The following is a 22,308-nucleotide window of genomic DNA, read 5'->3' as shown; positions in this document are numbered from 1 at the left end:
GAGGTTGAAAGAATCTACCAATTACCTCTTGAAAAAGATCCCCAAAAGAAAACTCCTAGGAATATTATAGAATTATGAGTTGTTGTTGTTGCAGTTGTTGGATAGCAATTTTTTTTCTCCCAAAGAGCATTTTAGAGGGTATTTGATATAGGAACAATGCAATAATAATTAGACAAATTTTAGAGCTCCTTCAGATTTACAAAGCACTGTCCTCACAACCCAAAACCCTACTCTGCTGCCTTTGGACATGATTGAATTTCTAAAAGCTATTCTATTAGTTGAAGTACATGCTCTGGATTCATCTACTTGCAAGAGAAACTTCAATTAGGGTCCCAGCAAAAGGTTATATCTACTTTCCATGCCTCATCAAGTCTAGGGAGGCTAGTCACTGGTAGGCTAACTATCTGGTGATGAATTCTTTGACCCTGGCTGCCCAAGAAAATAAGAAAATTGAAAAACAGTCCTCAGTCCTGTGTAGTTAGGTCTCATTCTGCAACTATACTGATAGTACCAATTGGAGTGGCAGTAAAAGGGACATCAGGCACTAGGAACAACTTGTCTTGTTAGACTATAGTTCATACCCTAAACAGGAGATTTTTGATAACCAATATACTGATAAAAAAAACACAATCCTAGCAGTCTTTATATTCTTACTTTAATACAGAGGGACTTGTAACTAGATGGCTTGTAGATTGCCTTTGGAAAGGTGAAAAAAGAAATCGGTAGAATAGTTTTATCTTCTGTCCAAAGACAGCAAGAGACATAATTCTATAATCTGGTATTACAGTGCTTATAAGAAGCATCTACAAAGAGGACTGCCATGAAAATTATTGCACCTTACACGCCAGTATGTGTTGTAGAAGAGGTAGAGAAATTCCCAAACACTTTGTAAGATCCTCAAACCAATATATTCTTTGATATTCAATGACTTCATGTAAAAGTGGTCGAGGATCATAAAAAAATTTTGTTTGTTAATGGTGTAATATCTTATTCCAAAGGTCAAAAACTCATAAACAAAACAGAAACCTTCATTCCTATACATCCTTAATACTCATCTTAAGAAAAGAATTGAAAAAAGCTGAACATAACAAACACAGAATAACATCATAAAAATGATTATTATTTTTACCTTACTGAAAATGATTTGTTAGTGCAAGAATTAGTCCTGAATCAGCTGTGTGTAACAGTGATACCTACAGCTTGATAGAACAAAGATAAAAAAAAAAATAGTACAAAGCCAGAAGAATAAAAAGGAGAAATTGAAACGACTGTAACCTGATCTGTTTAAATAAATTTTTGATGTTGGAAAATGGAATATGAATAGGATATCAATAACAATTTCAATCATTTCAAATAGAACTTTCATCTCCTGAAATCAATTGTCATAGCAAGAAGACCAAAGGAGCCTTTAAAAATGCCTTAGTCAGCATAAACTTGCCAGGTGGAGAGCCAAGACAGACAAGGAAGGCCACTACAGATTTGGAATACAATGCTCATCTGGTACATCCTAGAGAGAAGACTGGTTGGAGATTTTGAGCAGTATCATTTCACAAAACAGAGAGAAATTGGAGAGGTTTTGCTTGAACCACTTTAAAGAAAATTTAACAAGAAACCTAAGTAAGCAGCTATTCTAAGGACACTGAAGAATGAAGCTGGAAGGGGAAAGGTGGTGAAAAAACAGTAAAGATTCATAGATTTTTAAAGAAATGTTTTTCATTTCTGAGGACAGTAGAGGCTCCACACTTGGAATCTAACTTTATTGTATAGGATGTGCTTAGAGAGGAGGTAGAAATGGCACGGAGGAGAGAAAGAAGAGTGAAAACAGCAAGACTAGATCATGTATACAGAGAGAGAGCAGAGCCAAAATGTAGAGCAATATCACTAAGCTTCCCTCCACAAAACTTCTCCAAACAAATCTAGCAATTATACCAGACCAAATCCTAATGGGGAAATCCAGAAAAAAATTACAGTGAGTCATGCCTCCATCTCAGTTCAGCACAACAAGACAGAGAAAGGTATCTGTGGACACGGGGGATGGCCAGGCCAAAAGCCCATTGTACAGTGCACCCCAACACCCTAGAAAGTACCAGACCCATACTAAAGCACTACCAGATCCATACCAGGGCACTGCAATGGGGAAGCAGATTATTAGTAGCTTTGCTGCCCACGACTGGGTCATAGACCCAGACAGGATTGAGAAGGGGACCTATGTAGAGGAATGACATTTACAGGTAAAGACACCCTGGGCCATGTACCAAGAAAGGAGGAAGTTCAGAAGAAAACAGAAGCAATGGTATAGCTCATACTTCCTACACATAAAGTAGGGTCTCGGTTCTAGCTTCTAGACTAGACTGGATAGGAATAAAAATGGCAAGAATCTTAAACCAAAGGGGAGACTATAATTCTGTCATGTTGAACCAAAAGAGTTTTCCAGCTGGCTCATAGATGAGGATCCAGGAGCAGTCTATTCTTACACAGACCCAAACACAAGTCAGGAACTTGAAGAACTCAGACCACGGAGGCAGAAATCAGAGTTTTACCTGGATCGGACAACTTTGGGAACAATAAAAATTGTCAGGTCCCAAGTTTCTCCCTGAGATCCTGGAATAACATAACATTCAATACTCCAAGAAAGAAGCAAAAAGACCAGTCCAGTTCTTCCTTCCAGAATTGCAGCAGAGTCAAACCCTGAGATCAAGTCAAAAGATAAGAAGCAGGCTGAAAGAATGAGCAAACAAAAAAAAGAATCCCGCTATAAAAAACTATTATGGTGACAGGGATGTACAAGACACAAATGCAGAAGAAAATGACTCTAAAATATCTACAAGCAAAAGCTCAGAGGAAAACATAGGTTGGGCACAAACTCAACTAGAATTCCTAGAACAGATGAAGCAAGAGTTTAAAAAAAATAGATACTTTTCATAAATGGAATGAGAGTGCTAGAAGAAAAATAATCAGAAAAGAAATGAGAGATATAAAAGAAATAGAAATGAAATTAACAACATGGTAAAAGAGGTATAAATCCTTGCCCAAGCAACAAACTCCTTGAAAATTAGAATGGGGTGGGTAGGTGGCACAGTGAATAGAGCACCAGCACTGGAATAAGGAGGATCTGAGTTCAAATCTGGCCTCAGACACTTAACACACATACACACACACACACACACACACACACACACACACACACAACAAAAAACTAGCTGTGTGACCCTGGGCAAGTCACATAACCTAAATTGCCCTCTAAAAAACAAAAAAAAAAAAAAAAAAAAGAAAGAAAAGAAAATTAGAATGGACCAAATAGAAGCCAATAATTCCATGAGGTAACAAGAAATAGTGAAACTACTAGTAAATAGTTGTAAAATAGTAAAAAATCAAAAGGCTAAAAAAATAGAAGAAAATATAAGGTATCTTATAGCAAAACAAGTGACCTAGAAAACAGACTGAGAAGGAAAAAATTAAGAATCATTGAAGCATTGGAATGACATGACCTCTCCTCCCCTCCCCCCACCAAAAAAAGAGCCTAGGTATCCTAGTTCAAGAAAACTGCCCAGATCTCTTAGAATCAGAGTGAAAAGTAGAAACAGAGAATAATTATCTGTTACCTCCTAAAAGAAACCCCAAAATGAAAACTCCTAAGAACATCACAGCCAAAATACAGAGCTGTCAGATCAAAATAAAAAATGCTACAAGCAGCCAAAAAGAAAGAATTCAAGTACCAAAAGATCAAACCTGATATGACAGCCACCATGATAAAGGAGAGGAAAGCATGGAACACAACATTCTAGAAGGCAAAAAATATCAGTTCATAATCAACAATAACTTATCCCACCAAACTGAATATAATGATCCAAGGGGAAAAAAATGACCCTTTAATGAAATAGAGAACTTCCAAGCATTCTTGATTAAAAGATCAGAGCTGTGTCAAAACTTTGGAGTTCAAACACAGAAGTGGAGAAAAACATTTAAAGAATAAGAATGAACTAAAGGACTAAAAATAAATATAAAAATTTAAAAAATTAAATGAAAATAAAGGACTAAACAAAGACAAAGTACTTAAATTCAAATATGGAAAGATGATGATACACATATCCCCTCTGAACCATAGGGTTGAAAGGACAAGTCATTTGTCCTTGCTTCCCAGTTGTCTCACCTATAAAACAAGTATAATTCTATTTGGGGTGGCTAGGTGGTGCAGTGAATAGCGCACCAGCCCTGGAGTCAGGAGGACCTGAGTTCAAATCCGACCTCAGACACTTAACACAAAAAACTAGCCGCCTGACCTTGGGCAAGTCACTTAATCCCAATTACCCTCCTTCCCCCCCCCCCAAAAAAAAGCAAAGAATAATTCTACCTGCATGACCTATATTCCAAGGGTGGTGTGTGGCTCTCAAATATTTAAATAAACCTGTGATCTCATCAGTATAAATGTTTCCCACACAAATAATGCAGATCTTAATACATCTAAGTCTGCCTATTATATCTTGTTTAATCTCACGCCAAAAGTTCTGGGGTCCTTCTTTGCATTCTCCTGACATCATGAAGATAATAGAACATTATTAGAAATAGAAGAAAGTAGAACACAGAGCTATCCATTTGTCTCTCTTCCCTCTTGTCATATAACATATTTTACTTTACTTCTTTACAATTCTTTGTGTGATGGATTTCAGCCTGCTCATGGCTGCCATGCCCTTCTTAACTGCAATATTTATTTTCAGTTAGTATGAGACTAAGGGTCTTCTATGTTATGCAGTTATAAAACAGCTCTTGTAATAACATCGGTATAATGGGCCTTAGTTTCAGGATCCATTAAACAGGAACATCTGGAGGAGTTCACCAATTATAACAGAGATTCTTAACCTAGAGTCTATGAACTTGGTTTTTTTTTTAATATATTTTGATAATCTTATTTCAATATAATTGGTTTCCTTTGTAATCTCATGTATTTTATTTTGTGTATTTAAAAATATTCTTCTGAGAAAGGGTGCATAGGCTTTACTGGACTGATTGCCAAACCACAGAGTCCAGGACATAAAAAAGTTAACAGTTCTCGCTTCAGATGAAATTTCTCTTCAACTTGGATTCTTCACTACAGCTCCTCGATGTCTATGACCAGCATGGATAGTCCTGCTTTATGCCTGACATTAAGTTAGATTACTGAGCAGCCATCTGGGTTACATCTTTCAAAGAATCTATTTTAATTTTTGACATATGTATGGGAGATATCTTGCTAGGGAAGAATCTTTAAGACAGAGTTTTGTTCTCCTGAAGCAAATGCTTTTTTATAGTGAGTAAACACTAAGCACAGGGAGATCTTATATTGTTTACATCTTTCAGTTTTGGGATGTGATCTGCTATGGAATGTATCTTGTGAAGGACTGTGTGTTCCCTTATAAAACCATAAAAGTCTATCTTGATATGTGTAGAGTATTCTCTACATAAAAAAAATTTATGTAGATAGGAAGGTAGGCATACAAATCAATAGTTATTAGTGTTCCTTTGGTTGCCTTATTAAAAAATTTTATTTTCTCCATTATTTCATGCCTTTGGTATCTCTCCCTCCTTTTAAGAATCTTAAGAATCTACCCCTGTGGGGAGGCCAGGTGGCTCAGCAAGTAAGAGCACCGGCTCCAGTGTCGGGATGACCTGGATCAAATCCGGGCTCAGATACTCAGCACCACACCCAGAAATAATAACTGGCCGTGTAACCTTGAGCAAGTTACTTAACCCCAATTGCTTTAAAAAAAAAAAAAGAATCTACCCCTGTGTGCCTTTAACAATGCTGTCACCTCTAGGACTTAGCACTAACCTTCTCTGTGTGAAACAGAAATAAAATTTTAAATTATATTTGGTCTCAATAAGCAAAAAGACACTTTCTCATCCTACAATCCCAGTCCCCCATCTCCATATTGAGTATACAAGAAAAGCAAAATCCATCACAAACACATATGGTCAATCAAAAGCAAATTTCTGCATTAGTCATGTCCAAAAACAATACATCTCCTTCTGCACTGAGTCTTTCACCTTTCTACCTAGAGGTGGTTGGAAAGTTTCCTCATTAACCCTCTGGAATCATGGTTGGTCATTATATTGATAAGAATTCCTAGTCCATTCAAAGCTGTTTTTCTTTACCATATTATTGCATTATAAAAGGTTTTCCTGGTTCTGTTCACTTCACTCTGTACAGTTCATACAAATCTTCCTAGATTTCTCTGAACTCCTCTCCATCATTTCTTAAAGCACACAGTATTCCATTGCCTTTATATACTATAACTTGTTCATCCACTCCCCAATTTATGGGTGCCCTTCAGACTCTCATTCTTTGTCACCTCAAAAAAGAGCTTCATGATTAGGATCAATCCCTTCCATAATCTACCCTATTTTTAATTCCCCTTCCTCTTTCCTTCTTACTTCCCTGTTGAGTGAAATGTATTTCTGTACTCAACTCTGCATGTGTGTGCGTGTGTGCACACACATGCCCTTTGATCAATTCAGATGTTCTCCTTACCCCCTCCTCCTTGTTTGTATAACTGCCTACTTACACAAGGTGAAGCTAAGTGGCACAGTGGGTGCAGTGCTAGGCATGGAGTCAGGAAGACTCATCTTCCTGAGTTCAAATCTGGCCTCAGACACTTAGAAGCTGTCTGTTAAATGGGAAAGCCATTTAACCCGGTTTGCCTCAGTTTCCTCACCTGTAAAATGAGCTAGAAAGGGAAATGGCAAACCACTTAGGTATCTTTGCCCAAGAAAACCCCAGATTGGGTCAAAGAGTCAGACATGACTGAAATGACTGAACAACTACTTACACTTCCTGATTATGTTAGATAATTTCCCCTAACCTTCCTTTCCCTTTCCCCCTAGACTATTCCTCTTTCCATTCTCCTATTAAAGTTATCAAGACATAACAGAGTCACTCCTGGCCCTTGTCTGTTAGGGAGTCAAAGCATCCTGATGATGCTGTCATCTAACTGTAAGAGCCAAGGCTCTTGACTCCAAATCCAACGTTCTTGCTATTAATCACTGATCTCAAATCATTGAACAAGCAAAGTCCTGACCTCAGCAAGGTAGAGCAGGGATGAGGTTCAGCAGGGGCTACCACCCACTCACTGCTTACTATAGTTTCCCACTCCACCCAACTCTGGTTCTTCTACCAACCTTAGGCCGTCTCCACTGGACGTCCTGCCGCTGGGTACCTGAGTAATATAGGGATTCATCATTGGCTGGGAATGTAGGGTCCTCAAAGAGCACCTTCCTCTTCAGACAATCCTTCTTCAGGGCCCAATACTTTTGGTTCTCATATGGTTTCACGGAAGAAAACATCATTTAGGTCAGCCTTGAGGGAAGAGAAGAGAAGAAAAAAAGACTTTGAGATAAGGTCAAAAGAAAAATAGGTACATTTCTAAAAAGTACTATTAAAAAGGATCTCTCATTGTACCATCCTGCTACAACATTTTCTCTCTAGCCTAACACTAGTTCCCTCTATGTAGACTAGCCTCTAATTATGGGTTACTCCCAGAGCTACAAATTTACCCCCACGATTCATAGCCCAGTTTTCAAATCACAATGGTAGCATGGCAGAGAAGAAAGAGCCAAGGATCTGGAATCGAAAGATGTAGGTGTTTTGAGTACCATCTACCACTTACCTTTCTGACCATGGGCAAGTTGTTTTGCTTCTTTGTTCCTCAATTTCCTTCTTAGTAAAATGAGACAGCTGGATTCTATGATTCCACCTCTCCCATCTTTTCTCCCATGACTCCCCAACATATACTCCTCACCACTCCTATCAAGCCTGGCTACCCCCTGCAACACTACACTTATGTGTCCAGATCACTCCCACATCCAGTCTTGGCTCCTACCAGGATCTCTCTCCCTCTCATAGTATTGACTATACTGTACCATTCACACAGCATTTAATCTTATCTTTTCTTACACAGTTGTTATTGTTGTGATTAAAAATAATTATAATAATAGTACTTTATGACCACAATGATACTAGTGCCCATGAGTTAATCAGCACATATGCTTCCTCTATCAACAGCAATCCCAACACCTCCATCCTTTAGATGAGGGATGTTGTCATGGGATCAAAAGACTTAGAGCTGGCAGAGACCTTAGAAGTCATGTGCTCCAACTCCCTTCTTTTGGAGATAGAAGGCTGCCTGGTCCAGCTCCTTCCATTGACAGTGAAGGAACTGTAGGACATCTGCGGAGGTAAAGGGACTTGCCTGAGGCAGAGCCAGCATGTTCTCTAACTCCAAACACAGAACTCTGTCTTTTATCAGTCTGCTCACCATTATATAGATGAGAAAACTGAGGCTCAGAAAGCTAAGGTCGCTTGCCCATGGTCACACAAGTAACAGTTAACAGAACTGGGACTAGAACCCAGGTCAAAGGATCATTGAACTTTACAGCCAGAAAGGACCTTAAACATGCTTTCCTCCTCAGATGTCCTGACACAATACTGTGTCTGTCCCTCTCTTATCAAATCTTCCCTGGTATTCTAATTATTTGGATAGACATTTTTCTCCCTACTAGCCCTTGAACTCTCAAAATGCAAAAAGTCTATTTTATTTATCTTCTCCCTCCTCTCCCTCTCCCCACACAGCAGAAGGATAGCTATTCATAAGAAGTGCTCAGTAAATGAATCAGCAAGACAGACCCTATTATACCATGAGCTCAGAGGAAGGTGAGATTCCTTGGGGCTCAAGTGCATATGGAAGGCTCTGTGGAGGAAGACCTTGACCTGAGCCTCAAAGGTCAGGCATAGTATGAATAACAACTGGAGAAAAGTTCATTCTAAGTGAAGTGGCATTATCAAAACTTCTTCAATAAATGGAGTGTGGGATCTAGACCTAAAGAGAACCTTAGAAGCCAGAGAGTCCAATATCTCCAGGAAACTGAGGCCCAGGGAGCTTGAGTGATTTACCCTATGTCACACAGGTACTACCTGTTAGAGGGGCAATATCAAGTCAGTTCTAATTATTCCACAGTCAGTGAGATTCTCTCCATTGTACTGTACTTCCTTCCTAAACAATCTCAGAAGGATAGAGACTTCCTAAGAATGAAGCACTACTATGGACAACAGGGATGGACTGATCTTTCCCATCATTTTTTTTAATCTTTTATTAATTTTTTTAATTTATAGAATAAAACAAGCATTTCCATAACATAGTTTAAGAAAAAATATGATTGCACATGAAACTGCAAATCTATTATCTATAACTTGCTGTTCCTTTTAAATATATAATAAAGTTATCATGTTAATTTCTTCTTTTTGGTTTTGAGCTCAATCAATTCTCCTTTCAGAATTCATTAAGCCCAGGGAGATGATATAGTTGAGGAACCTGAGTCTGGTACTCAGGGCTAAGTGAGAGACCAATAAGGCAAAAGATTTCCTGACCTCAAGAGTTTCATAGTGTATGAGAGGATATTTATGGCAGGGACGCACACAATATCTACTCAGTATCCCAGCTGAAGAAAAATCTTGTCCGTAAAATATGGTATTTCAACTAAGTGTGGCAATTAAAAAGGTTGAGAGACAGTTTCTGGGAAATATAATCATTTTATTAATAAAAAGCAGGAACAGTTATCTCTCAGACCAAAGACAATCATGGAAGTGGCTGGAAATTTACATCCCCTTCTAAGCAATGAAGGGCTTCTAGGATCTGTCTCCACCCAAGTTTAAATAGAACACAATGGGTTTCCCCACCTTAGAATAAATTCTTAGTAAGGTTGGGTGGGGACTGACCAAGATAGGGGAGTTAAAGCATTCTCATTATCAGTAATGTCCTTCAAAAAAAAAACTGAAGGATATGAACAAGCAGTTTTCAGAAGAAGAAATTAAAGCTATCTATAGTCATATGAAAAAATGCTCTAAATCATTATTGATCAGAGAAATGCCAATCAAAACAACTCTTAGGTACCACATAACACCCAACAGATTGGGTAACATGACAAGACAGGAAAATTATACATGCTGGAGAAGATGTGGGAAAATTGGAACACTAATGCATTGTGGGTGGAGTTGTGAACTGATCCAACCATTTTGGAGAGCAATTTGGAACTATGCCCAAAGGGCTATAAAAATGTGCATACTCTTTGGTCCAACAATAGCACTTCTAGGGCTGCATCCCAAAGAGATCATAAAAATGGGGAAAAGAGACACATACACAAAAATATTTATAGCAGCTCTGTTTGTGGTGGCCAAGAACTAGAAACTGAGGGGATGTCCATCAATTGGGGAATGGCTGAACAAGTTGTGGTATATGAATGTAATGGAATACTATTATACTATATGAAATGATAAGCAGGTAGACTTTAGGAAAAACCTGGAAAGAATTATGTGAACTGATATTGAGTAAAGTGAGCAGAACCAAGAGAATACTGTGCATAGTAACAGTCACATGGTATAATAACTGATTTTGATAGCTTTAACTCTTCTAAGCAATGCAAGGACCTAAAACAACTCCAAAAGACTCATGATGGAAAATGCCATCCACATCCAGACAAGGAAATATGTAGTCTGAATGCAGAGCAAAGCAGACTATTTTCTTTTTTTGTTTTGTTTTTTTTCTTTCTCATGGTTCCTTCCATATGTTCTAATTCTTCTATACAACATGACTAATGTGAAAATACGTTTAACAAGAATGTATACGTAAAGCCTATATCAGATTGCACGCTGTCTTAGGAAGGGGAGAGGGAAGAGGGGCAGAGAAAATCTAAAATTTATGAAAATGAACGCTGATAACTAAAAATAAATAAGCTAATTTGTTTTAAAAAATGAACTTAAAGTCAGGACTTTGGAAGAATGGGGAGGGGGAGGGCTCTGAATCTCCTAAAGATTAGTAATAGTCATTTCTCTCATCAGTGGTCCCTAAAATCACCTCTCATTCAAACATTCTATATTCTGAGAATATCAGAGCTAAGAGGTGCCTTATAACAGAGGCAGAAGAAAAATTTCTTAGTGACAGTCAGGTCAATAAGTCTTTGTTAAGTGTGTTTCATGTGCTGGGTGAGGTTGGCAACTTTGCACAGCTCTGCTTCACTTGTATCCAATTCATTTGCAAATCAAGACATTACCTTCCTGATGTCATCTGTCCTAGAATGAAGGACAAACAACAATAACAATAATGATCATGTGCCGTTGGGAGCTAGCAAAGTGCTAAGGCATGGTCCTTAAGACCTCCCTCCAGACTGACATTCACACATATTAATGGTATACTACTACTACTAATAATAATAATAATAATAATAATAGCATTTATACAGTGCATTAAGCTTTGCAAGGTGCTTTACAAATATCTTAACAGCCTCTAAAATCCCTTTTGCCTCTGAATCTATGATCCTTTGATAAAGTCTCTTCACTTGTTAAAGTCTCAATCTCCATACTTACATAATGGGGACAATAATAATTATACTGCTGGTCAGATGAAAAAATATATTATAAGCCTAGTGCAGAATCAGAAAGTTTAGAATGCCAAATAGACTGTCTGGAAAGGACTTTAAAACCCAGGATGTTGGAACTGGAGAAAAATTTAGAACACAGGAGTTGGAGGAATAGCATGAATGGAAGGGGCCTTTGAAAACAGAACTTATTAGGGCAGCCAGGTGGCACAATGAATACAGCACCAGCCCTGGAGTCAGGAGGACCTGATTTCAAATCCGGCCTCAGACATTCAACACTTACTAGCCCAAGTCACTTAACCCCAACTGCCCTGCCTTCTCCCCTCCAAAAAGACCAAAAACAAAACAAAACAGAACTTGTCTGTCCATTTTATGGTAAAGTAGAAATGGCACAATGAAATGTGAGTAATTCTTCTACCAGAGTCTTATGCTAACTCACAGTTGGGAGTTCTTTCCACTGTACCTGCTGCGATCATGTCTGTAAACAGACCATACCTTGGCTGCACAAAGGTAAGAAATGATGAATGTTAAGTTAGCTCAGGAGACTGAGAGCTGGAACCTGGCCAGACACTCCTGAAGTACCTGATCCAGCCCATCTCACTAACCTGTCTCAACTTCAGCGTCAGCAAGGGGAAAGTTCAGTCCCTCCCCAGGTGAGGCCTGAGCTTTCAGAGGTGCCCACCGGGGCAGGGCTCCACTGCTCTTCCCCAGGCCCCCCTCCTACAGAACAAACACTGAGTCAGATATTTAGGACCCAGGAGGTCCTTAAAATGAGACTCACAGTGTTTCATCCATCCCATCATTGATTCAACAAATATTTACCAAATTCCATTGGCAGAGAATTCTCAAACAAGAGCTCAGTGCTCAGTGTTAGGAAACATTCAATGGCTAGATAAGCCCAGACCTCAAAATGCTTGGGTGGTTGTTGTTTCCTTACAGTAAGGGTAAGCTGTCATCAAGTAGGTGGTAGGCAGCTAAAGGCAGCCTGGTGAAGTGGATACTACACTGAAGTTGGAGTCAATCAGATGTGAATTCAAATCCTCCCCCTGAAACCTATTAGCTATGAGACATCAGAGACTCATTTTCTAAATCTGCAAAATGAGAACAACAGGATTGTTGGGAGGATCAGATGAGATAACATATGAAAACCTTTGTGCAAACTTGAAAGAACTTTATCAAGACGGAGGAAGAAACGGACCCATGATTTCAGTGCTATAAGGAACTTCTTGAAGAGGAAACTCCCTTTACTAAAGCAGGTTAGGACCATCCTTAAAATTTCTATCTTAAAGAGGTGCCTAGAATACTAAGATATTACATGACATACTCAGAACCACAGAATATATGAAAAACAGAATTTGCATCCAAGTCATCTTGGCTAACGGGTCAGCTACTAATAATGAATGAATTTGGCTTCAAAGGAACTGGATAAATCACTTTGGGTTAGTAACTTGGGTCTCCACTTCCTTCTCTGTAAAATGAAAAAGTGGGACCAAATGACACCTAAGATCCCATGAAGCTCCAAGTTCTATAATCCTGGGTTTAACCACTCAGCACAGTGCCTGGTGCATAGCAGGTGCTTCACAAATACTTCTTGTTGGTTTGACTTGGTAGTTGTGTGAATTCAACAGTTCTACAAACATGTACTTGGATAGGGCATTGTGATGAATCTGGGGGAAGATTCAACATTTGAATAAGACATCATCTTTCCTTTTATAAAGCTCATAGTCTGGAATGGAGATGGGACAGAAACATAACAATGGCAGGAAAGCATAGTCCAAAGTCAAAAGTAAAGCACTGTTCAATTTGGCTGGAACAGTACATGAAGGGTATAGGGCTTAGAACCTCACAGAGGGAACTTGGGGATTATAACAATAATACCTGACATGTATAAAGTAGGCTGGGAAGCTAGGTGGTGCACTGGACAGAGCACCAGGCCTGGAGTCAAGAAGACCTGAGTTCAAATCAGTCGGACACTTACTAGCTGTGTGACCCTGGGCAAGTCACTTAACCCTGTTTACCTCAGTTTCCTTATCTGTAAAATAAGCTGGAGAAGGAAATAGCAAACCATTCCAGTGTCTTTGTCAAGAAAACCTCAAATGGGATCATGAAAAGTCAGACAGGACTGAACAACAAAAAAGTCTATGTCTGCATGATCTCATTTGATCTTCACAACAACCCTGTAGAGTATTGTAGGTGCTTTTATTATGCCCATTTTACAGATGCAGAAACTGAGGCTCAAAGGAATGAAGTGTCTTGTCCTGGGTCACACAGCTGGGGTCTGTGGTGACATTCAAACCCTAGTTTTCCTGACTCCAAAGTCCACCCATTTATCCACTAGACCATCTCATCCATGTTGCCATATGTCATAATGGAAAGAGAAAGGAATCTGTAGTCAGAGGCCCTAGATTCTGTTTCTCCACAACCACTACTAACTAGTAGTGCTTTGAGCAAGGCATTCAAGATGATGAGACATGGGGTTTTTAACTGAGGTCTACAAAAGAGATGTCAGAGAGTCTGTGATGTCTTAATTTCAACGTAATTGGCTTCTTTTGTAAAGCTATGTATTTTGTTTTATGCATTTAGAAGCAGTCTTCTGAGAAGTGTCCATAGGTCTCACACCACTGCCAAAAGTATCCATGTTGCAAAAAAAGGTTAAGAACCCCTGACCTAAATGATCTCTAAAGTCTCCTCCAATTTTAGATACCGTGGTTCTATGATGTTTCTCTTAAAAAGGAAACTGAGTCAGAGAGAGGCAAGGCGACAGGTGCCCAGATAAGCATGGGTTGGGCTGTTCCTAAGGTGGACAAACAATGTTTGTCTGAAAAGAGGTGACAGAAAGAACAAATATTGACCCCATGATTGAAAACTCTTTGAAGAGACAGAAGACCAGGAAGAAGAATGGTCAGCAAGTGAATTGTCCTGTTGCACTAGAGGAATGAAGGTGGAGGGTGGGGCTTAGCAACTGGTAACTCAGTGCCACTGCCTGCCCCAGAGGGCATCTGGATTAGTCTCACCAATGGTATCCTATCAGCCTTGTCCTTCCCCTCCTCCACCTCCCTCAAACCCCCAGGCAGGCAGTAAAAGTCAGACAGCCCTGGCATGGCCACTTACCAAGACTACAAATTAGCTTACTAAAGAAAAGGAGGAAAACCCTTCCATGAATGCCCCAGTCCACTGGACACCTACACATCAGTGTTACACAGGTTCTGTCAAATCCCTGTCTTCCTTCCAGTCCCACCCAACTGATAATGGATGACCACCTACAATCTAGGTACAAGTGAGAGAGAGAATCAAAGAAATCTCAGTGTTGGAAGAGAGAACACTAGAGGGTGGATGGAGGCAGAGGAGGACAGGTGTTCACACCTTGAAAGTAGATGTAGGAGGAGAAGGGCAAAGGTTGGTAATGAGAATAAACAAACTTTCCCTTCTAGACTCCACAATTCACTGGACTCCTCCTGGCAAGCCATCCTTAGGAATAAAGGGATCCAGGGCAGACTGGCCATGGAGAGGGGATGGGGAGCCTTTTTACTTCTATAAATCCCAGCTCCTATTTCTCCACCAGCTCCATGGTGCCTTTGAATCTACAAACCCTCAGTGCTCCCTGCTCACTGACAGATGAGTAGGCAGGCTGCTGCTATCCAGCCACTTTTCAAAGGAGGAAACTGCAGCCCAGCAAGGGGAAGGCGCATGCCAAAAGTCACAGGATATGTTATTTAGGGCAGATCCAGGCCTCTGACCTCAAGACTCTCAGTCCAGTGCTTTTCCTTATACCACAACTGCCTAGAGACCACTATGTGAGCTCCAGATGAACATAAGGGGATTCTTTGTTCCCAAGGAAGTCTTCTGTGTACCTGAGGAGGTCATGAGAGAGAGGGGGACCTGGAAAAAACTGACTCAAAATTTCCCCCCTCCCAAATTTTCTAGCAGAAAAAAAAGTCAATAATAAAAGTAAAGCCATTAACCCTTCAAAAAGACAATCATAGGCTTCAGTGCCTTGGACCCTAAAATGTCAGCACTTGAAGGAACCTCATAACACAAAATGTTTGAATGAGGAACATGGAATGTTGGCGCACTGAAAGTTAGAACAATTAAAGACTCTAAGGATTTGACCTAATGCAGGAATCTTCTCTCTAGAATTCCTGAAAGAGGGTCAGCCATATCTGGATGCCACAAGTGACAGCAAACTCATTGTCCAATGAGTACAAGCCACAAACCAACCTGAGGATCTGCCTCTTGGAATCTCTAGCCCCCTTCAGAACTTGGGTCAAATGCCAACGTCTACAGGAAACCTGCTGGTTTTACATTGCACTGATTTTGTATTTATGTGTGTACACACAAGTTTCCTCAGACAAGAGTTAAGCTCCCTGAGGGCAGGAAGCTTTTTCTTTTCACAGCTTCAGAGTCTAGCACAGGGCCTGGCATATATTAAGTATTTAACAGCTGCTGAATGACTGAAGTCTTCATAGAATCAGAACAGATCATGTGATAACAGAAATAGCACAGAGGGGCCACATGCTCCCAGGCAACCTTTTTCCTGGACAGCACACTGGGACTAATCTTCTCCAGCTACATGTGGCCAACTGCAAGGAGATTACAAGGCCTAGATTTCATCTCAGACTTGCCCATGTGATCCCAACAATCTGTAACATCCTTCCAGAATATCTTTTCAAATCAAATTAATAAACATTTACTGAGTACCTATCCCCTTGTAAAGAACATTACCCAAGTCCTCAATATGTATTTTGGGAGATATAAATACCAACAGTTAATTAAATAACAAATTTACATAACAGATTAAGCAGAGAAGAAACCATAGAATCTCATATTTAGAGTTGGAAAAGAGCCTAGCACTCATTTAATCCAACCTGTACCTAACCAGGAATTCCCCCATCCAAGAGCCCTGACAAGTGGCTATGGTAACCCCTTCCTCCCCAAAACAGATGACTTCTAGTGATAAAGAGAATTCCTTCTGCCTGAAATAGCCCATTCTACTATAAATTTTTCCTTATATGGATTAAAAATCTTCCTCTCAGCAACCTATTGTTTCCTAGTTCTGTCATCTGAGGGGCAAAGAAGTCTAATATCTGTTTCTTATATTAGTCCTTGAACTACTTGTAATAAGTTGTCTCCATGAAGTCTTTCTCTTTTGATGGCTAATGATCCTCAGTTTCCTAAATGTACCTTTCATTGACAGTATCCAGGTCCTTGTAGAACATGAATTCATTCTGAAAATAGTTTTCCTCAAATGTGGACCCAGAAAACTGAACTCTGGATGCTGCCCAGTTATGTAGCCCTACCTGGGCAGCACCCAGAGTGACTTTCATCCCCCTGGTTCTGGATGCTATATCTCTTTTAATAGAGCCCACAGTTTGACTTTCACCTCCCCAGATCTGGGCCCTATATATTTCTCTGAATACAACTCAAAATCACAGCTTTGGCAGCATCTCCCTGGATCTGAACCCTATACCTCTCTTCATATAGACATAAATCACATTAGCTTAGCCAACTCACATGTTGTTTTATTACTATAGTCAAGGTAGAAAAGACAAGGGCTAAGGAGGACATTGTACACAGTAGCACCAACATTGTGCAATAACCAACTTTGTTGGACTTAGCTCTTCTCAGCAATGCAATGATCTAGGACAATTCCAAAAGCCTCATGATGGAAAATGTTATCCATATCCAGAGAAAGAACTATTCGGACTCCAGTCTGAATGCAGATGGAAGCATACTATTTTCTCTTCTTTTTTTATCTTGTGGTTTTTCCCTTTTGTTCTGATTCTTCTTTCACAACATGACTAATGTGGAAACATGTTTAATATGATTGTATATATACAACCTATATCAGATTGCACACTGTTTTGGGGGAGAGGGGAGGGAGAGAAAATTTAGAACTCAAAATTTTATAAAAGGGAATGTTGAAAACTAAAAATAAATAAATTCTGAAAAGAAAAAGAACATGACACAGGCTAGATGCTAGTACAGTTAGGTAGATTAAGAAATATTTGAAAGGGCTCGGCCCAAAGAGTAGTCATTAATGGTATGATAGCAACTCAAAAGGAGGTCTAATGGAATGCTGAAAGAATCTGTGGTTGGCCCTTTGATCTTTCACACTTTTATCAATGATATGGATAAAGGCATAAATTATAGCTTATCAACTTTGCTGATAATACAAGGTTAGAAAGCAGAGTTAACACATTGGCATCCAGAGTCACCATCCAGAAAGGTCTCAGAAGGCCAAAGCATCAAGCTGAATTTAATAAAATGAAATTTAATAGGGATAAATGTAAAGTATTACATTTGGGCTCAAAAAATCAACTTCACTTATACAAGATGGAGTAGATGTGTCCAGACGGCAATTGTCTGAAAAAGATCTGATGATTTTCATGGACTAGAATTTCAATATGGGTAAACAATGTGATGGGGCAGCCTAAAAAGCTAGCTAGAATGCATTAAGAAGGGCACAGTATCCAGGACTAGGAAGGTGAGAGACCCTCTGTACTAGAGTCCAGTCAATCCACATGAGAAAAAAAGTGTTCCACTCTGGCTACCATCTTTTAGGAAGGATACCAATAAACAGGAAAACTTCAAAGAAGAAGACTGAACTGTCAAGTGTATCAGAGACTGTGCCCTACAAGGTTCAGTTGAAAGAATTGAAGATGTTTAGTATGGAGAAGTGAAAACTTCAGGGTAAAGAAAGACACCAAGGACTGACATCTGAAATCAGGATAAAATAAATAGCTAACATTTATATAGCACCTACTATGTGCCAGGCACTGTACTAAGCACGTTACAATTAAAGTAAAGGATCTCAGCTGATCCTCACAACAACCCTAGGAGGTAGGTGCTATAATTACCCCCATTTTACTTTGAGGCAACTAGAGGTTAAGTAACTTGCCCAGGTTCACATAACTAGTAAGTGTCTGAGATCTAATTTGAACTCAGGTCTTCCTAACTCCAAGCCTAGCACTCCATTCACTGTGCCACCTAGCTGCCTAATATTAGACTTGTTTGGCCATGGGGCAGACAACTATGAAAGACAACAGATGTTGATGAGAGGCAATTTGGGGCTCCATGTAAGGAAAAACTTGCTAGCAATTGGAACTATTCAAAAGTGGAATGGGCTGCCTTAGAAGGTGGTATATTTCCTCTCACTGACAGCCTACAAATGAAAGCTGGATGACTGCTTCTATTCAGGTGCTATTTGGAAGAGATTGCCTTTTTGGCCCTTCCAAGTCAAGAACCTGTGATTCATATGAAGCTTGCAGTTTGATAAACTCCCTTGGACTTTCTCACATGAGGTTTACCTAGTCCAGATTCTCCCATCTTTTACTTGCACAGCTGTTGGGGTGTTACCCACATGAAGAAATTTCACATTTCATCTCAATTAAATACTATGTTTAGATTCTTCTTCACCATTCTAGCAGAAAGCCTAGCCTGTCAAGGGCTAGAAAGCACCTTAGGGATGCTCTAGGCCAAATTCCTACAATTACAAAGGAAGAAATTAAGGCCCAGAGAAAAGGTAACATACCTAGCTGATGGTAAAGTAGGAGACTAGGGCTAGGGCTGACCCTTGAAGGCTACTTGAGATGTGGATAGAAGATCAGGAGACATGATTCAGGGAACAGAGGGAGTTGTCTTGAGACAGGGGGACAGGAACGGAAAAGAAAAAGGAGAGAATAGGGAAGTGGAGAGGCAGTCCAACTTGGCCAGACTTGGGTCCAAGTCTGGGGGAAGAAGTGATGGCAAGTGAGTTGGGAAAAAGAATGGAATACAATTTTCCTTGAGGGCCTTGAGGCAAAGGTTTATAACAAAGAAGGAGGTGAAACTTGGGCACTGGGCCCTTTCCTTTTCCCATCCATCTTGCTTTTTCCCATTCTCTCCAGGAGGGAGAGAAATCCTCCTCACTCTCCTGCAGTGGTCCTTTCCCGTAACAATAATCTGAGAAGTAGCGGAGGTGTTGCTCTATGAAAGGAGTAAGAGAGAAGAAAAACAGGATTTCCTAGATCTAGTGCCAACCTCCAAAATCAACACGATCAGCCTTTATCTCCTATTACATTTTTAAAACCAACTTGAGTCACCATGAGCTCCTGAGCCGCACCCACCCTGCCTGCTGCACCCAGAGTCTCAGCATCCTGCACTGAAACCCGGATTCATTCTACAGATAGTGAAACTGAGGCTCAAAGAATCTCAGTGACACAACAAAAGTAACACAGTGAGTCCGAGAAAGAACCAGGAGTAAAACTTAACTCTCCTGAAACCCAGAAGCAAATTCTCCAATGAATTATGCTGTCTCTGAGCTGGCCTTTTCCTCCCCATCCCCCACTGTGAATAAAAAAAAAACCTAATAACATCCTTTTCTATAGTCATTTGTTTTGTACTCCAAGTTTCAAGGTTTTATTGATGAAAAGAGCTAAACAGGACCTGCCACCTTTCTATTGTTCACAAGATTTAGAGTGAGAAGTCACCTTAGAAATCTAGCCCAACTTCTTAATTTTACAGAGGAAAAGATGTTCCAGTGAAAGGAAGGGACTTTCCCAAGGTCACATCATAGCAGTGGGAGAGCCAGGCTTATAACCTCTATATAAAAGTCATTTCTCCTTCCTAAAACTATTTTTGCAGCATATGATCTGGCTCTCCTTGCCCCATCATACTCTGCCTTGCAGAATCCTTATCTAGCCCTACTAGACTATTAGGTCACAGAGGGCAGGAGGCATGTTCTTTTTTCATCTGTGAAGTCCCCTGTGCCTGCCACAGTTTGTTGTACTATGGGGATGAGGACAAGGACCAGGTCTCTGTGATTTCTTTTGGTGAAGAAATTCCCTCTCCCAATGAACCAATACAGGTCAGTATCTCCTCTTCAAATTATGGTTTCAGAGTTATCTAGACAGAACTCTGAGAGGTTAGGTGATTTGCCCAGGGTCACACAGCTAGTATGTGCTAGAATTGAACCCAGGTCCAGGTTGAAGCTAGCTTTCCATCAACTACATTAAATAAATGTGTGTTGAACCAAACTCAATTAAACTGATGCCAAGACTGATTCTTAGTCCTGAACACTTTCCATGTACCCACACCCTCATTATGACTATTCCTATACCATTAGCTCTCAATTTTCCAAAAATGGATTATTGGGGCTACAGAGAACATCAGTCCTCAATGTAATAAAGGAGACAACACAATGGGCCATATAGCTACAATACAAGTAATAATAATTCATATAATAATGAAATACCATTTCTATGGTGTTTTACAATTTATAAAGCACTTTCCTCAAAACAACCCCAAGAAGTGATTAATATAAGTATTATCCCCGTTTTACAGATGGGAAGAAATCAAAGCTCAGTAAAGTACAATGACTTACCTATTATCAGACAAATACCATTTATTCCCAAAGTTGACCAGGTTACTTCCCTGCTCAAGAAGTTCCAGAAACTCCCTATTGCCTGTAGGATAAGCTACACACTTCTCTATTTAGCACTGAAATTCAGGCCAAAAGAATCTGGCTTTGACCTCTCTTTTCTGACTTACGCCCTCTCTTTCACAAGCTAGATAGCCCATCCAGACTGGCCTGCTTACTGTGCCCAGTACACAAGACTCCATCTCCCATCTCCACACCTTTGCACAGGTCACTCCCCAATGTCGAGACACCCTCCTCATTCGACCTCTTAGAGATCCTAGACCCTCCAAGGGACAGTTCTGAGCTGTTTTTAGCAAGAGAACTTCCCTAACATCACTAGCTGCCAAAGTTTCCCCTTCTGAGATTTGTATCTTTTAATATTTTCACATTTATCTACATGAGATACATTGTTTCCCCCAAAAGAATGTAAGCTCTTCCAGGGTAGGGATTCTTGTGTTTATTTTTGTATTTACTTTGTCTTTGTATCCCCAGGGGACAGCACACAGTGATACAAGGACAAAATAATAGCATCATCGGGCTCTCAGTTTCTTTCTCCTTAATTCTGAGACCCTGCATATTAAACTTGTCTGTCAGATCTATGCCTTCCAGACTACAGGCCATTCACTCACAGTTGGTAGCAAACAGTGGATAACAGCCCATACTCACCCATCATCCCCTGGATGTGGCCTATACTCAATTCCAGTCAACCTCCTCCTCAGGACCCAAGAGGCAGAAACAGCTCTAAGCCCTGTGTCACCCTGAAGAAGCTACAGAAGCTGAGACTTTTGTCCCTTTTCCCAAATGAATTTGGGCCCTAGCTCTTTGAGGTGGAAATGATGGCATCCTAATAAAGCTGCCCCCAGCCCCAGTATTCTAACTTCCTTATGGGCCCCATGAACTGCAGGCATGGCCTGATTTAACCACACCACAGGCCCCCAAACTCAGTACAGCCACTAACCCCAGACCCAACTCACATATTTGAACAGTTATGTTCTTGTACTCGACCACAATCACATCATCCATTTAGCCCAAGACAGGACCACAATACCTAACTACCAATCTTAACCAGATAGGACCATAATAGTTAGACAACCAAAAAGCAGAATGACAAGGATGTTTGGCCATCAAACCACAGAAGGGACCCCTCCTCTATTCCCTTGACAAACCTCTCCTGCCTTTTTAATACTCATAATTTCTGTTATATAATTGCATCTTTACCCTATAAAAGTCCATCCTGCTTTCTCTGAAGTTGAGGGTTCCTCTTGGAACCTAGCCCACTTCTGAGGGATATGAATCTTCAAAAAAAAGTCTCTACTTGGATTGGAGGTGGTCTGACTCTGAATTCTGTGAGACGGTGCCATGCAACACACCATGAAACCACCACACACAGTAGGCACTCAATTAATGTTGAATTAAAGTATGAGAAGCAGGATTTGAACCCAACTCTCCCTAACTTTAGGTCCAGCCCTCTCTTCACTATACCTTATTGACTTTTTACTCAAGAATATGAA

General features: G+C 40.1%; 1 protein-coding gene across 1 annotated transcript in view; it reads right to left on the bottom strand.

Moving 5' to 3' along the window:
* CAPN5 (calpain 5) overlaps positions 1–22,308 on the bottom strand; it is a 159,942-nt gene that overhangs the window by 106,571 nt on the left and 31,063 nt on the right. Inside the window, exon 2 of the mRNA XM_069070908.1 lies at positions 7,153–7,330. Coding sequence (XP_068927009.1) covers positions 7,153–7,320 — 168 coding nt within the window. The 5' untranslated portion in view covers positions 7,321–7,330. The remainder of the gene's footprint in view (positions 1–7,152; positions 7,331–22,308) is intronic.

This window comes from Petaurus breviceps, unplaced genomic scaffold, assembly GCF_028583685.1.
Source record: "Petaurus breviceps papuanus isolate PSGF00001 unplaced genomic scaffold, PetGlider_PUasm1.0 90823, whole genome shotgun sequence".
Lineage (NCBI taxonomy): Eukaryota > Metazoa > Chordata > Mammalia > Diprotodontia > Petauridae > Petaurus > Petaurus breviceps.
Note: the sequence above shows the minus strand (reverse complement) of the source record. Positions and strands in the feature narration are given on the sequence as shown.